Source organism: Nomia melanderi, chromosome 3 (genome assembly GCF_051020985.1).
Source record: "Nomia melanderi isolate GNS246 chromosome 3, iyNomMela1, whole genome shotgun sequence".
Classification (NCBI taxonomy): Eukaryota; Metazoa; Arthropoda; class Insecta; order Hymenoptera; family Halictidae; genus Nomia; species Nomia melanderi.
The window spans coordinates 11,805,674-11,822,197 of record NC_135001.1 but is presented as its reverse complement, the minus strand read 5'-3'; the positions used below and the strand labels follow the sequence as shown (position 1 = coordinate 11,822,197).

General features: G+C 34.4%; 4 protein-coding genes across 4 annotated transcripts; 2 read left to right on the top strand and 2 right to left on the bottom strand.

Moving 5' to 3' along the window:
* The first annotated feature begins 256 nt into the window (after nucleotides 1-256).
* LOC116428107 (juvenile hormone epoxide hydrolase 1) lies at nucleotides 257-3,859 on the top strand. The gene is made up of 8 exons (XM_031979268.2): nucleotides 257-481; nucleotides 1,977-2,088; nucleotides 2,166-2,358; nucleotides 2,434-2,675; nucleotides 2,758-2,873; nucleotides 2,955-3,154; nucleotides 3,243-3,477; nucleotides 3,549-3,859. The coding sequence occupies exons 1-8, from the start codon at nucleotides 423-425 to the stop codon at nucleotides 3,772-3,774; spliced, it is 1,383 nt and encodes a 460-aa protein (XP_031835128.1). The 5' UTR covers nucleotides 257-422; the 3' UTR covers nucleotides 3,775-3,859.
* A 53-nt stretch (nucleotides 3,860-3,912) lies between these two features.
* On the bottom strand, nucleotides 3,913-4,767 carry Trs23 (trafficking protein particle complex subunit 4-like protein Trs23). The gene is made up of 2 exons (XM_031979266.2): nucleotides 4,593-4,767; nucleotides 3,913-4,518 (listed from the first exon to the last, which is right to left on the bottom strand). Exons 1-2 carry the CDS (start codon nucleotides 4,765-4,767, stop codon nucleotides 4,040-4,042), a joined length of 654 nt encoding a protein of 217 aa, XP_031835126.1. The 3' UTR covers nucleotides 3,913-4,039.
* A 278-nt stretch (nucleotides 4,768-5,045) lies between these two features.
* Nucleotides 5,046-5,863, top strand: LOC116428105 (gem-associated protein 6). Its single transcript, XM_031979267.2, has 2 exons — nucleotides 5,046-5,194; nucleotides 5,285-5,863. The coding sequence occupies exons 1-2, from the start codon at nucleotides 5,046-5,048 to the stop codon at nucleotides 5,619-5,621; spliced, it is 486 nt and encodes a 161-aa protein (XP_031835127.1). The 3' UTR covers nucleotides 5,622-5,863.
* Nucleotides 5,864-5,945: 82 nt separating this feature from the next.
* lace (serine palmitoyltransferase long chain base subunit) lies at nucleotides 5,946-15,167 on the bottom strand. The gene is made up of 10 exons (XM_031979455.2): nucleotides 14,855-15,167; nucleotides 11,757-11,933; nucleotides 10,101-10,255; nucleotides 8,971-9,116; nucleotides 8,622-8,840; nucleotides 8,388-8,551; nucleotides 8,146-8,307; nucleotides 7,776-8,038; nucleotides 7,547-7,676; nucleotides 5,946-7,468 (listed from the first exon to the last, which is right to left on the bottom strand). The coding sequence occupies exons 1-10, from the start codon at nucleotides 14,987-14,989 to the stop codon at nucleotides 7,361-7,363; spliced, it is 1,659 nt and encodes a 552-aa protein (XP_031835315.1). The 5' UTR covers nucleotides 14,990-15,167; the 3' UTR covers nucleotides 5,946-7,360.
* Nucleotides 15,168-16,524: the final 1,357 nt, after the last annotated feature.

Below are 16,524 nucleotides of genomic sequence, written 5' to 3'. Positions count from 1 at the left end.
ACGTGTCTTATCTTATACTTCATAACATTTATAAGAAAAGACGCTTTTGTTCTTTCATTAACACATACGTTTAATTACCAAAAAGTCATTGCATCTTCTATAATGTTAGATGCACATGTGTTGCATAATTTAATATATTGTGTTCAAAAAGGTAACTTATTTCTGAGTCAATTAATCGCATAACTGTAAAAATACGAATGCATACATACATTGATAATCGCGTGGCACTTTTGATAATAAACCGCTAGATGGTGCTGTAGATAAAATTCCCTCACTTTTTGCTTGACAAGTTCATACACTTTGCTTAGGTGATTCTTATTTTTCTTATTAACTACGTTGCAAAGTTTTGATAAGATTGAGACTTATATGCGAGTTTACCGGTTACAAGGATCACTTGGCGGTTCACGTACAATCAGATCAACATGTTGAAAGCCGCAGCATTACTTGTGCCTATTGCTCTTGGAGTATCTCTGTATTTAAGGTAAGTTTTTTCAGATTACAGTTAACGATGTTGAAAGTGAATAATCATATTTCATTCAGAATTTATTTCAAGTCCTAGAAATCATTTTTTCAATTACTTTTTCATCTTTTTAATATGAGCAGTATCCAATACTGTCTCCACCTTTTACCTCTTTCATAAATGAAATATATTCAAAGTAAATTAAAATATATCCTTAAATACGTAAGGTTCCGTAACGCGCGACAATTAAGTCACAATCAGTTAATAGGATTTTTTGAGATAAAAATGTGCCGGTTCTATTATGTGAAACAACAATAATTTCATAATTTTATGAAAATTTCAAATTTTCAAGGTTTTCTATCTTTATCAAGTTTTTATTGATCGATTTCATTTGGAGAAGTAAGTAGCGTTATGATTACTATATATATGCGTACTAACGAATTCTGACGAACTCTATTTCCGATTGTGCGTCGCGATACCAAAAGATAAATTCAATAGTCTCGCCGCTGAATAGTAACATTTTATTACAAGCGTTTTATAATCATACGGATACATCTAATGAAAGATAGGGGCGAAGGTTAATTGCTCTCACAAAGAGTAAGGAAAACCGATTATGTAATAAAGGACGAAAGAATTACCTTGTAAATGTTTCGGTATACTGTGTTTTCATTAGAGTCCTAGTTCCTTGGCATATATTTATATAATCCATATAAAATTCTAAATTATAGTAGTCATTATTAAAAAGGTGGACAAAGCCGTTTTATCGTTAGTTGACCGCAAAAATTTGCATAATTGAAGAAAAGGAACATTAATACGGAAAAAATCCAATTATGTCTCGTACCGTCTTCTTTTATCTTTTCCTTGTATTTTGTATACTTTGCATACTTACATATTTATTACTCGTATCTTTTAGAATCGTATTAACAGTTTATCAACTAAATAATTAAAAAATAATTTTCGATTAGATAGACTCAAAACTTCAAATGTACCGAATAGTAACAACGGGTTTCAAAATTCCCCCTGCACATAAATTATCCCTATCAAGGTCGCGATCATGATCGTATCTACAATGATAGTCCGTGTATCTATCATTTACCTATCTATTTATTTATCTGTCGATCTAATCATTTGTCTACTATAATATGATAAAATATAATGAAAAGCATGTCATTCTTTGTTGCTTGACATGTTGATTGTAGGTGTATAATCATAGGACAAAGCTATTTCGAACAATTTGTTGTCTGTTCAGTACATGACACAGCATTCGTCCGTAATCCGTACATAACTTCGATCTTGACACTTTGGCAATGACCAAAGTCCACATCAAAACCGGTGATATTAGATCTCCAAATGAATTTTATCGATTTTTTTATCCACTTCATATTAAAGCTCATACAAGACAGTTATTTAAAAAAATAAGCGTTTAGCGATGAACTCGATCGAACAATATCACAAATAATAGATTAGCATTAATTTAATGTAAGTCTCTTAAACAGAAATTTACTACATTTTTCAGTTCTTCGAGTGAACTTAAGGTACCCACTTTACCCGAGACAAATTGGGGTTCGAAGAAAAATGTAAAAGAATCCACCGAAATACGGCCTTTCAAAATTAATGTACCGAATACGGTAGGTATAGAATACAAATGCTGCATTTTAATTCTTTTTTGTATTAAATTTGAAAATTCACCGAATTGTTAACGAAGGTCCTAGAAGACTTGAAGTACCGTCTCGCGCACAGAAGACCGTATGTGGAACCGCTTGAAGAAGCGGCATGGACTTACGGTATATCAACCAAGTATCTCAATACAGTACTCAATTATTGGAAGGATAAATATAATTGGACGGAAAGACAAGCGTTGCTTAATAAATATCCACAATTCATAACGAATATTCAAGGTAAAGAAAATAACGTTCTTTAAACATTCATTTAATGTTATTAAATGGTTGAAATTATGTTCACGTGCATTTCAGGTTTGGATATACACTATTATCACATTCGGCCTACGAATCTTCCAAAAGATAGAAACTTGAAAGTATTGCCTTTAATGATAATACATGGATGGCCTGGATCGATTGTTGAATTTCAGAAAATAATACCTATATTAACGACACCTTCACCCAATCATGATTTCGTATTCGAGCTGATTGCACCGTCGCTTCCTGGATATGGATTTTCGGAAGGAGCCGTTCGTCCAGGAATGGCTACTGCTCAAGTAACCTTTTTATATGTTCATATTTATGAATTCAAAGTTGAAAACCTTATTATCTGTAATACTAAAATGTCTATTTATTTAGATGGCAGTTGTATTCAAGAATTTAATGCAGAGGCTCGGTTTTGACAAATTTTATGTTCAAGGAGGAGATTGGGGATCTCTTATTGCCTCTAATATAGCTGCACTTTTCCCAGAAAAGTTGGTGAAACTTGACATATATATTTTAGAGAAAAGTCATTTCACATACGCGCATATTTTTATTTGAATGTTTGTTTATAGGGTCACTGGTTTACATTCTAATATGTGTTCTTCATTTGGACCATCAGCTTTCTTTTGGTCGGTAGTGGGTACTTATATTCCATCATTAGTTGTAGAGAAAGAACATTATTCTAAATTTTTTCCCATAAGTAACACTATGAAAGTACTTATCGAAGAAAGCGGGTACTTCCATATACAAGCTACAAAACCAGACACGATTGGTAAATTTGTCTTTTTAATAAAACATTGTTTGCTGATTATGTGGTGTGTGCAACTATTTACGGATATATGATGAATTTTTTACATCAGGAGCTGCGCTAACAAACTCTCCGGATGGTTTAGCAGCATACATTTTGGAAAAGATTAGTACATGGACAAGCAAAGCATACAGAAACCGAGATGATGGTGGTATATTAGAGAAATTCACACTTGACGAAATTTTGGATAATATAATGGTATACTGGATCACCAATAGCATTACTACTAGCGCCCGCCTTTACGCTGAAAATTTTAGTACAGCATATAGAACCTTAAAGATTGATCAGTAAGTTTATATTTATATATTACAGATGTATTATGTATTACCAATGTTTTAAATATTGTCCTCTTCTTCAGATTACCCATAAAAGTACCTACAGCGTGTGCTGCTTTCCCAGAAGAATTATTAGTTCAGCCCAAGAGTTTACTTAAAAACAGATTTGCTAATATAATTCAATATAATTTCATGCCACGTGGAGGTCATTTTGCAGCTTTCGAAGAGCCACAACTTTTGGCAGATGACATCTTTAGTTTTGTTAAAAAGGCAGAAAAAATTAAAGAACTGCCGCAACAAGATTTGTAATTGTGATCAATATGTATAAGTGCTACATAGTTATTAATATTTTTTAAAATACTTTAATAAATCGTAATATATGTTTAATATCAAATATACAGCAATATCAATAATATCCATGATGATCACCATTTACAATTTAACAGATGTTTCTTATTTATTTTATACATTTAAATACATAAAAATATCTGGAGTTTATCGTATTTTATAATTACTGTATACACATAGACATGGTGTTAATTTTGTCCATTATGAAAATGTAATGTACAACACGTTAAACACTACCAGTACCAGACTTTTCAACATTCTCTAGCAATGTTTGCAAATTAGTTTCAAACAATTCGCATCTGATTGGCATTTCCAATGAATAAAATGGATTTTTTAAAACATAGTCTCCGTATAATTCGTATACTCTTTTCAATAAAATTTCTATTCCACTTTGTGAAGATTCTGCTACAACAATGAATTTAATACCAGTTAATGTCTGATAACAATGAAGTCTGAATGTATCAGCTTCTAAAATTTCAATTCCAGAACAGCGTGGTTCAGGACTTAGTTGGCTAGCGATTGCAAACAAAGGATAAAACATTGATGCTAAGAAAATTTTTTCATTTGTTGTCATCCTAGCTCGACTAAATTTAAGCGATAAGGGAAAACTATCTGGCTGTTCCAGTAATTCAAATACATCCTTCCCATTTTCTAGTTCTCTTCCTATTACTACATTGCCATTTACTGCTGTCAAAACGTGACCAACTACAATAAATTGATTATTACTTATCTATTATGTTATTATAGCTAAATGTAAAGAAATTATATATCTTTCTTACCATTAATTCCATCTTTTTGACCGAATGATACTACTATCTTCTTATTTTCATAACTCAATTTGATATCTAGCGGATAATTAAAAGTCTTTTCGTTTTCAATTCGTGGAACATTATGATCGTGATTAAAAATTAATCCTCCTGACTTTGACACAATATAGACGCCATATATAACCATGTTTAATTTATATTCCAGTATCTAATCACTGTATAATATAGATACATTAATTGGTCATTCTGAATTTTAACTATTGTTCTCTATTTACACAAACTCTACCAATGTCAACTTTCCTTAGGGTTATGTTGCATTTACATATAGTTCAAAGCGTTCAAACAATGAAACTGTAGCATGGAAAAGTTCTAGTGTCAAATAAACGCGAACGTCACGTACGAATTCATTGAACCTACACTCTGTATGTCATAGTCTCTTATGATGAACAATTTATAATTTTTGTCATGGAACAGAATCCAAAATTTTCTCATAATATTTATAAAAAAGATCCTTTACTTTTTAAAAGTTATGTTGGTAAAGAAGTAAATATTTTAAATGAAGATGAAACCACAACTTCCGGGATCGTTTATACGATTGATCCTGTATCAGAAAGGTTAGTATTCTATATAATATTATGCGGCGTGTGCTCCTATTTCTTAGTATGTATTTTTATATTTGTCAATAACATATAAACTATTTTTAGCGTTGTATTGTTGCAAGGTCATCAACAGAATCATTTAAAAATTGTTTTCGGACATGTTATAAAGAATATAGAGATCTGTTCGGACAAATTATGCAAATTACCGGAATTATTTGAGAATCCACCAACTTGTTTTCTACAATCGACTTTAAATGAACGAAAAAATACAGTTATTAAAATGCTTCAGGAGAACAGATTCCCTGTAAGAGAAGAAAAAGATATCTTAATAATAGAAGATGTACTTTCCATAAGACCGCCATACAAGCCCAACAATTGTACTTCCGCAAACAGTATTGTGTTAGGAAGAATACAGAATTTGCTTTCCTCTATAGAAATTTGATACTTCGAATATACTAGACAGTAGAAAAAATATTGGAGTTCATTTATTTAAAAAAAATGTATTTTAAGATAAGGTTCTATGCTATGCTGATTAATAATTGTAAATAAAAGTTTCCAAAAATAATTCGAATTTCAATGTGTATTATTCATTAGAATGAACATGAATATTAAAGAAATTTGTATTATTATTAAAAAAATAAGTTGATGTAAATGAACACTTGTTATATATTCACATTTTTCATATGTAAGTACTTACGCAAATGTATGTACATCACAATAGATCCTGAAATGGGTCTCAATAAAATGTTATTAAGAAACAAGTAAATTTTCAGTTGTTTAATTACATTATATTAATTTACTAAAAAAATACATAAAGTTACCTTTTTATATGTCTACACGCGCTTTTATATTCAAGTAAAAATTAATTATGGTTTCTTAAAATGTTAATTGATCATGAAAAAATAGGGAAAAAGTAAAGAAATTGTAAAACATTTTTCCTTATAGATAATTATCTCTCAAAATAAAAACTATTCTAAACATGTGTATAAATGTATAAAAGAATGTGCTGGACATTATACTCAGTTTAAGTTTAAATACTTTGTTGTGGCAAATAGGCCCAAAAATTGTATATTCAGTTTAGTATGTATCTGAAAAGGAAGCTTATATGATAAAGTATTCCTATTAAATGGTTCAAGTACTGTAACTATTCACACTACGATATAAGTTCTGCACTGTTGTACTTGACACATTACTGTCTAATACATTTGCCACAGCAAAAGAATTATAGACTCAATGTAACAAGCCGAGTAAGAAATAAATGCAATTGCGGCAGTGTGCCAGCGCAGTAATATATGCCAAAGAGCTTAAGATATCTACACCTGACTTTCTGTTTAATTTAATTCGTTGTATACTTAAGAAATTATATACCTTTACTTTCAAGAAATCCTGGAAAATTATTAATTTGAGTCAAATATCAGTATCATTGTATATATTATACATACTGAGCAAGAATTAGAAGCTGTGTTGGTCTTAGTGTACTGATGTTGATGATGTCAATAGTAATAGTAATAGTAATAGTAATAGTAATAGTAATAGTAATAGTAATAGTAATAGTATTAATCATAATGATGACGATAATGATAACAATAATAATAATAGTAGCAGTAGTAGTAGCAGTAGCAGTAGTAGTAGCAGTAGCAGTAGTAGTAGCAGTAGCAGTAGTAGTAATAGTAGCAGTAGTCGTAATAGTAGTAGCAGTAGTCGTAATTAGTAGTAGCAGTAGTCGTAATTAGTAGTAGCAGTAGTCGTAATAGTAGAGTAGTAGTAGTAGTAGTAGTAATAGTAGTAGTAGTGGTGGTGGTGGTGATGGTGGTAGTAGTAGTAGCAATAGTAATAGTAACAGTAATAACAATAGTATTAGTGTAATAGTAGTAATTAGTAATAGCAATAATAATAATAATAGTAAAGTATGCTAATAGTAACAGCTCTGTTTAACATAATTATCCTAAGATGAAATAAGGATACCTAATCTCTCATTTCTGTGTTTAACAATAATGAAAAGGTATTCTGTTTGGAAATATTTATCAAAGATATTTGAATGTGTTGGACGAATGGATCAATGAAAAAGCATAGAAAAAATGCGTGTAGAGCTCTTTGAAGGCAGTGTTTTTCCGCAGAAGTACGAGGCGCTTCTTTGGAGCAAAGTATATGTCCTAGAGAGTCTATTTTCTAGATGATAGGTCATTCAGTCTCTCCGTCGGAATAATATTCTATCGGCATCAACTCACGAACTTTGCGAGAATATCTTAAACCCAACGAATCTGCAAGACTTTCGATATGTGATAATACCTGAAGAGGGAAAAATAATGATTAAAATATTAATTAGAAGATAACAACGTATTTATCAAAATATTATAAGTCGCTTACATAGTCCAACTGTTGCTTAGTGTGAGCAGCAGAGAGGCAAAACCTGATTCTACCTTCCATTAACGGAGTTGCTGGAAAACCAACACCTACCGCTGCTATGTTATGCGTCGTCAGGGTTCGTACAACTGCACTATTGATGAAAAACAGAAAATTTAAATTTCAGTATAGATTTTCACTTCAACTTACAATTTGTTCTAGGATTGTCTGTTATCGAAACGTCAGTACGTACCCAATTTTCGAAAATAAATAGACTAACATAGGTACAACAGGCGAATCTTCATTTCCATAAATAATAACTCCAATTTGATTTAATCTACGCCTGAAGTATCTGGTATTCCTTGCTAGTTGTTTTGTTCTCTTCTGTCCATCATTTGTGCCGTCTTCGCCAGCGATTATTTTCATGGATGTAATAATTTGTTGCGCTATTGGTGGAGACATGGCCGCTGCATACGTATGAGCGTGACTGTATATCCTTAAATGATTTATTAATGTCTAAAATTATACAATCGCTGCGGTTAATATTATATTTGAGAACTAGAAAAAAAAACCTACAAAAATTATGAAGCAACGAATCTTTATCTACTAGCATTATCTCATACCTTTGTACCAGCAATGTATCCGCCAGCGGATCCAAAACTTTTCGTGAATGTTCCCATGAGTACGTCTACGTTTCGTGGATTAATTCCATAGTAATCGCAAACACCTCTTCCATGTTTGCCCATTGCACCTGTACTATGAGCTTCATCCAAGTAAACGTATGCCTGTAATGTTTGACAATTGTAGTTGAATAGTATAGACCATTTAGACTTACTCCTTCTAGTCGCAATTAATGTCTACTTGCTTTATATTTCTCTTTGAGCTTCAAAATCTCAGGTAAATGTACAATGGAGCCTTCCATGGAATAAACACCTTCGACTACGATTACTATTTTCTTCCAAGGTTTTCCAGTTCGTGGCTGACCAAAAACCACCGCACTTTTCAGACGACTCTCCAAGTGTTTCATGTCTGCAACAGAAATATTTGAAAATTTTGATTTTATCATGTATATTTTTGCTCCAACTGACTTCGAACTTACTATTGTGATCGAATACTTTGATAGTGGCACCAGATAGTCTCAATCCGAGTATTAACGAAGCATGATTCTTCTCATCGCTAAGCACCAAGCAATCTTTACTCAACAACGAAGGTAGATTGAGGGCATTAGTCGCAAATCCCATTCCAAACACAATTGCATCTTCTACACCAAGAAATCTAGCCGTCAATTGTTCTAGTTCGTTGTGAATTGGCATGCTCCCTTAAGAAAAAAGGCAACAAATGAAAAAGAATGGAAGAGTGGAATCGTTGAGCGAACGAAAGCCACCACAGAGGCCATCGTTGAAACAACACGACAAAGAGATTGGATGAAGACGCAAACAACCGATTACCAAGTTCGAGACGAGTACTGCCACTGCCACAACCAAATTCTTTTAGAGCCTCGATACTTTGCTCGGCACACTTCCCTGTTGCCTCGGCAAAACCCAAATAATTGTACGATCCTAAATTTATACATTTCGTACTAGTTCCGGTAAACCTGAAATAAACAAGATGTAAGTTGATTCTTTTTCAAGCAGTCGATGATAAAGCTGGTCGTAGGACGTAAATTTTAAGAATTGTATAACCTTTAACGCGACTAAATTGCAACAAACCTTACTCAAAGAGCAACCCGAACGCACTGAATTTAAACCTCGATTGATATGTTCACATGAAAATTTAGTATTCGATACGTCGGAAATCAACTTTCAAAATTATGGATTGAATCACGTACACTGGTCACAAAACCTTTTCGTTACATTGAATTTCTTATTACATTTAATCTAAATGAATGTTTGCCTTTCTTGTAACTCAAACTGACTCGTTACGATTTTGAAATTTGTGTAGCCTCCTGTTTCCAAAATTACCGAGTGGTCTTGGACAATAAAAATTAACTGGATTTCATTCGTTTCGTTTTGTACCGTTTCGATAAACGGGGCTACAACCAACAAGACGAGATTCGATGTAGGTCGGTGGGGCAAGGCGAGACGAGACGAGACGAAACGAGACAAGACAAGACAAGACAAGACAAGACAAGACAAGACAAGACAAGACAAGACAAGACAAGACAAGACAAGACGAGATGAGGCTACTGATTTAGGCTAGACTCGGCGAGACAAGGTGATGCGAAGCGAAACTAGACGAAACGAAAGGAAACGAGACTAGACGAGACAATACGAGACGAGAGTAGACGAGACGAGACGAGACGAGACGAGACGAGACGTGAAGAGACGAGACGAGATGAGACCAGACGAGACTAGACGAAATGTGGCTAGACAAGACGAAACTAGACGAGACGTGACAAGGCGGTGACTAGATGAGACTAGATAAGACAAAGCGAGACGAGACGAGACGAGACGGGATGAGTCGAGACAATTAATTAGACTCAATAACGAAACATCTGTTACGAATAATCGCGTGTATATGACAACACCGCCATTTTTTATCGGTGAAATTTTTAGTATGTTCATTGTTGACGACTTACTGGAACGACCATCCGTAATCTCGTGTTACTCTATCTTTAAGCGTAACAGTTGCACCTGGAACAGAACATATCGGCCTGTTCCAGCAATCTCTCACTCTTCTGTACACGTATCGAAGATAAAATCTTTCGAAATTTTCGTAAAGCGGTGCGTAACCCTGGAACAAACATTTTCGCCTTAAATGCTTTCCTACCTACGTTCGGGGATAAATCAATTCGGCTCTATTTGTTCCCCTCATCTTTTCGAGGAAACTGTTCGCGCCCGTATAAGGATGGTACTCATACTCCTCAACGACTTTTCAGTAGATTTCGAGATAGTCAATCTCGATAATTCTTGTCGTGATAACCACAATACCTAACTATAAAAATAATAATAATGGTAATGATAATGATAATGATAATGATAATGATAATGATAATGATAATAATAGTAATAGTAATAACAATCATGGGTGATTATGGCGGTAATGTAATAATAATAAAAACAACAACAACAACAACAACAACAATAATAATAATTATAATGTTTAAAAAATAATAACAATAATAATCACATCAGCTCTTGAAAATTTATCGGTTAAAGACCAGTCTATCAGATTTACAAATTTTATCCTTACGAGTACGTAGTCTTGTTTTTCACCTAGCAGGATTAACTATCGAATGGTTATTTTCTGATCATGCGTTTATCCGAGGTAATCATTTCCAAGATTTTCTTCGAGCAACAATGAGAAACCGATCACCTTTTGTCCAGCTTGCCGAGAAAGGTAGGTTAGCTCTTCATCTCTGTTCTACTATCTTCGTAATAAGTACTTACATACATACATACATACATATACATATACATATACGTATATACGTAATACAATAGTATGTATGTATGCATGTATGTCTCTATTAGTTTACCAACAGATTTCTCGATTCTATTCCATTTGTACTATATACAAGATTCCAACGTACCTTGAGGGATAAAATGAATTAAACGGATTTTGTTCGTCTTTACAAGCTATTGCGAGCAACGAGGAGCCAACTATTAGATTAGAGTGATATCGGACGACATCATCGAGGAATGTTTTAATTACCTTTCTTGTCATCGTTGTCGGTTGTTCCGTAAAAATTCGATAATACGTGATATCGATCTTATTGCGCTTATTGCGGATAACACATTGCTCCGGATTAAGCGGTTCGCGATCTTTCAAACTACGCGCGCTCGTACGCGGTAATTCGCAATCGCGCGTTCGAACGATCGAATTGTTTTCAAGAAAAGAACAGGGAATAAATAAACACGAAAGTTGAAAAGGAACAATATATGTGTATAGACATGTGTGTATGGATATATGTACCGTTGGGATGTCACTTGATGTCTATCGGGACGCCGGCACGAGGGCAACATGGGTCCGACAAGTTGACAGATTCGTTTATAGTTTCGATTAGTATAACCGTATCGACGATTAGCAAATTAGCATCGGAAACGAAATGAGAACGTATGAGAACTTCAGACCCACGTTCCTACATAGTATGTCTAGTCATCGAGTGATCTACCAACGGTATGCGTGTGATTGTGATTGTCGCACCGAGACGAATTCTATACTATAACGGGTAGACGCGAATGGATCAATGAAATAATAATCTAGTAGAGAGAAATATTATGTACTGCCTTACCTCTCTGTTGTACTCTTTCGCGACTTTCGGTGTAAAAAACAATTGGTTTATAAAACCCAGGAACATAAGAATATAGAATCCGAGGTGGGTCAATGCTGCTGTGATGAACGGTACCCTCTCGAACGACTCCTTCGACCTTCTATTCGTCGATTCTCCTTTCGTCTCTTTCTCTGGAAACTGATGGTATTTTTAACCTAGATGCGATTTCACGAACAATTCCAGTTTCTTCTTTGCTATCGTCCAATTTTATTCGCTACTTTTGTATCATGATAACAATCCCTCTTCCCCTCATTCGTAATATCTTTTCTTTCTGAGTCTTTCCCTGTGAAAACTCTCGGTAAATCTTACGAAAGCCCTGCGGTAATTGCAATGGGTACTTCATTTGGTTATTAATAAGAAAAGAATAAAATGAAGTTTTGACCTCCCGCCGTTCGGAAGACGGAAAGTATTTCTCGATCGAGGCTTCCGGTCATTTGACGCCGATAACAAATATTCGATAAGGAATACGAGTTTTTCCTCGAAACAAGTTTTTCGCATTGCAAAGTGACGAGAATACCAAAATCGATAACCTCGACCTCTCGCCGCAGAACGGAAACACGCACTCCAATGCAGAAGCTTTCTGTACGAAAAGAAACGCGTGCGAAACCACGATTCTGTTTTACCGTTCATACACGCGAGTATTTACGGTGAATCTTTAGAAACAAACGAATATAATTTACCAAGTACCACGATCGGCGTACCCACTTTAAAATCGAGTCATTTCTCTCATTGTTTTCTTTAATTCCTATTCTTTGAAATATTTGCAACGTTCTTGCGGATTTGTATACAGGGTGTGTCTAGTAACCGAGATAAACTGATAACTCTTCCTGTTGAAGTTAAAAGGAAATCATAAAGAAAAGCTTCGCAGTATTTAATAGGCTCTACTACAATATAAATTTTTTCCTAAAGCACAAATCTCGCTTTTTTTAAATGAAACTCTATCCTCTTTTTTACATAAATAATTTTCTTGTATCATCTTGCGTGAACAGGATTTCGGGCAGTATTGTTGAAAACTCAATATTTTTCGAAACATTTTACTCTAAATGTTTACTAAAATGTTAATGAATGTGATAAATAGTAGAATAGTAATTCCAATGCAGCAAAGTAATCGCACAACATTGAGCACTTAAAATAAAATATTTCGATAAATATTCAGTTCCTACTAATAGAAAGTTAACCGTTTGCACTCGTATGTCATGCTGGAGATGATAATACAAATTTGTGACAGAACGTTGGAAATTCTTTTAAAGAGTACCACACTCCAAAAGATTATAAAAATTACATTTTATTATAATAATAATAAATAAAATAAATATAAAACGTCGAATTCTACCGCTGTAAATTACTTTCAAGTTTACACCCAACAACATTGAAAATAAATCGAGTGCAAAGGGTTAAACCTTACTAGATATACCCTATATACGCATAATGATGAACTCTCGTATCAAAGATTTTCAACGTCATTGTCATTTGACGTTAATGTTATCAGTGCCTTCAATTTTCAAAATAATTTCATGCGCAATAATAATTTCTTGCTAATTGCATGATTTACCGTAGCAATATTCAGTACGATCGCGTATTTCAAGAAAGGGACGAATCTGCACGAGCTTCGGGATCGGCGTAGTTACTCAGTGTTAATGTTTCCTGATCTTGATCATTTATTACCGATCTAATTTCAAGGTTAGTTTCCAATGCAGCGAACAAAACGAAAAAAATACGCATGACTAACAAATCAGTGCCTACTTTAGTTTTATATACACACATATATATTTACGTACCGTTACGAACATTGTCACGGCATGCACGTGATAGATACCGTGCGAATAGTTATAAATAAATATTTATTGAAAAGTATCTTTTTTTTAAAGCTAAAGACACACATAGGCGTCATAGGTTTTTCCAAAGATTGATATTACCTTTGTCGCATGTATTTGACTCTTGATTATCGGCGATTGAAATCAATTTTAAGCGATAAATGAACCGAGCATATGATCTTAATTGCTTGGAAAATTTTATAAATATTTTAACGGTAATAAGCTTAACATTGCAAGGTGCATATATATTCAGATTTTCTTTAGAGTTTCCTCAATTATTATTTCCATTGAAATCAGAGGGAATATAAATAGGCACCATTTTCAAATCACAATTTGCGTTGTCAGTTATGTTTATTGAGATCAAATAATCCGCGATGATCGTGGGCATGATTAGACAAAGGTATGGAGTATATTTTTTAAGTCACTGCCTTAAATAACTCGAGCGTTACGGCGTGAATAGCCATCGTTCACTCAATTAAAGATAACTCCACCTTAAAATCAGTTCGTTTCGTTGTGATCTTAGTTCGCCGTGCTTCTTCGTCGGAATGTTTAAAAGCAATCGCTCTTAATTGGTCAAATACGATACTTACTTTGACGATAGTATAGTATGCACTATACGCGTATAGATAGGTACTTAAGTAGGTAGGTATGTATAGCGTTGCGCAAAATTACGAATAAGGAATGGAAGATTTCTCGAAATTGAAACGATCGGAAGCAACGGTTTCTAGAAATTCCGTATCGCAATGTTGATACTTCTCGTGACACGTAAAAGAAACATCCTGTTATTTGATTTCGTTCCAACGATTCGCGACAAAACGAAATATCAGTAATGGCGTGCAATTTATTATAATAACTGGTAATACGTGATTTCTGTTGTAAATCGCAAGGCTTGTTCATAGACGTATTCATTGAAAAGTACTAAAAGCACTATATATATATTGAAACAAATGAATAAAATTAAACGAATCTCAATTATCGACTATCGGTCGATAAAAGACGTTTCAATTCGTACACGTTCTTTCATAACTTTCGACTTAACAAATTCTCGAGAACATTTTAACACGTTAACAGGATTACCGGTACGCGTGGATTCAACTCGGAAAAATTTTTCGGGGCACTCGTATCAATTTGTATGTTTGATATTTTGTACGAATTTCCAACGCATGAATACGCGGGAGTCTGAGATTTGCACGACAAAAGTTATTTCTAAATAAAAGAAATGTGCGTGACAGGTGACAATCTAACCTGTACGCGTCCATTACTCTGTAAACCGGCATGGCCATTAGACAGGGTATCTTTGCAAAAGGTTAATCCGTTTCTGCAACCCAATTTCTCCTCGTGTTCGTTCGCTCTTCTTCTGGTGGTAGCCTCTGCCGCCATTTTGCGAAGGGCAAATCTTTCTCCGAGCTCTAGGTCCGAGAAGAGAAAAGGAGAGGAAGAGAAAAAGATAACGCGAGAGGAAAGGAGCACGCACACAACTGAGCAACACGACGAACAAGCAAAGACTGACGCTCGAGCCACGCGTCGCGATATTAGCCACGCATGCGCATCTGCTCTGCTGATTTTATGACCGCGATTTACACCGAACGCGGGGATAACGTAGGGATACGTCGAATACGTCGGTATACGCATGCGCATGTCAAATAAGTTAGCCCAATTACTTTCAGCATTAGTAAATAATTGAAAATAATGATAATCGAGCTACTGTAAACACCGAAGGAATCGTATTATTATATTGTCCCCTTCTGCGATTCATGAATAAGAGTATATTAACCAAGGATTCAATGTGCTCCATTATTTTTATAATACACATCCTCATTTAGTACGTTTCGTATGATTACCTCACTAGATGTAAGTTTTAGGCGAGTAATATAACGCGATGGAAATAAAATCTATTCATCGATGAATGAACAAACTTCTACGGTTTCGAAGAAGAAAGTATTTACTTATTTTTATGTTTCTTTCGTCGCTACATTACGCGAACGTGATTTTAACGCAGAATACCGGCTAATTAAGCACATGCGTAGGTACTCGATACACGTCCTGGTATACGTTGCTCGTACGTATGTACGTGTAAACTTATAACCATTCGTAGAAAATAAATCACGTTTTTATACGAATTTTTCAGTGACGATTTGCACATGTTTTCACATTTTGTTAGAATTCTGCCAATATTAAAGTCCATGATAATTAAGAATTGGAACAGGAGCTATAATAGTCGATAGGGTCCTACAGATATACTCCTTGTTCGATGTACAGTGCTTATATGTCAACGTCGTAATCCTTGATGATAGACCGCACATTTCTATTGCACAGTTACGAGTATTGTTACCTCAATCTGTGTATTGTCGAAAATCGAAAAGTATTTATGGCAGAATTTCTGACGGTCGATTTTATTGCGCAAATAAATCAAGCATTTTATAATGTCAGGATGAACATGGAAATGTTCACGAGGAGAAATGAAATATATGCGTTACAACATCAGTGCACTTGAACGTTTCCATAATGTTTTTTTTATAAATATTCTTTTATAAGGTATGTGTAACCATCGTCGATAGTACGTAGCTGTGCAATGTGTGTGACTCATTGCCTTAAACTCCCACGCCTCCCTCTACCTTCGATACCAAAAAGTGGGAGAACGTAGTTCTATTCTGATTGGTCGGACTTCAGGTACGAACGATCCTCCCTAGGTTCCATCAGCATGTTTTCTATTGAACACGAGACTTTTATTTCGTAAGTAGAAATTCTTTTTCATTTATTTACCTTTGTACCCAGAATCAAAAGGATATTGAACGTTGATACATGAATACAGAAAACTCCCACCTGAAAAGTTGGCTTTCCGTTAGTTGTACGATGTGTTACCCGTGCTGTGTACGTTCCTGGAAGAAACGATGATGGTGGGGCGAGAACCCTCT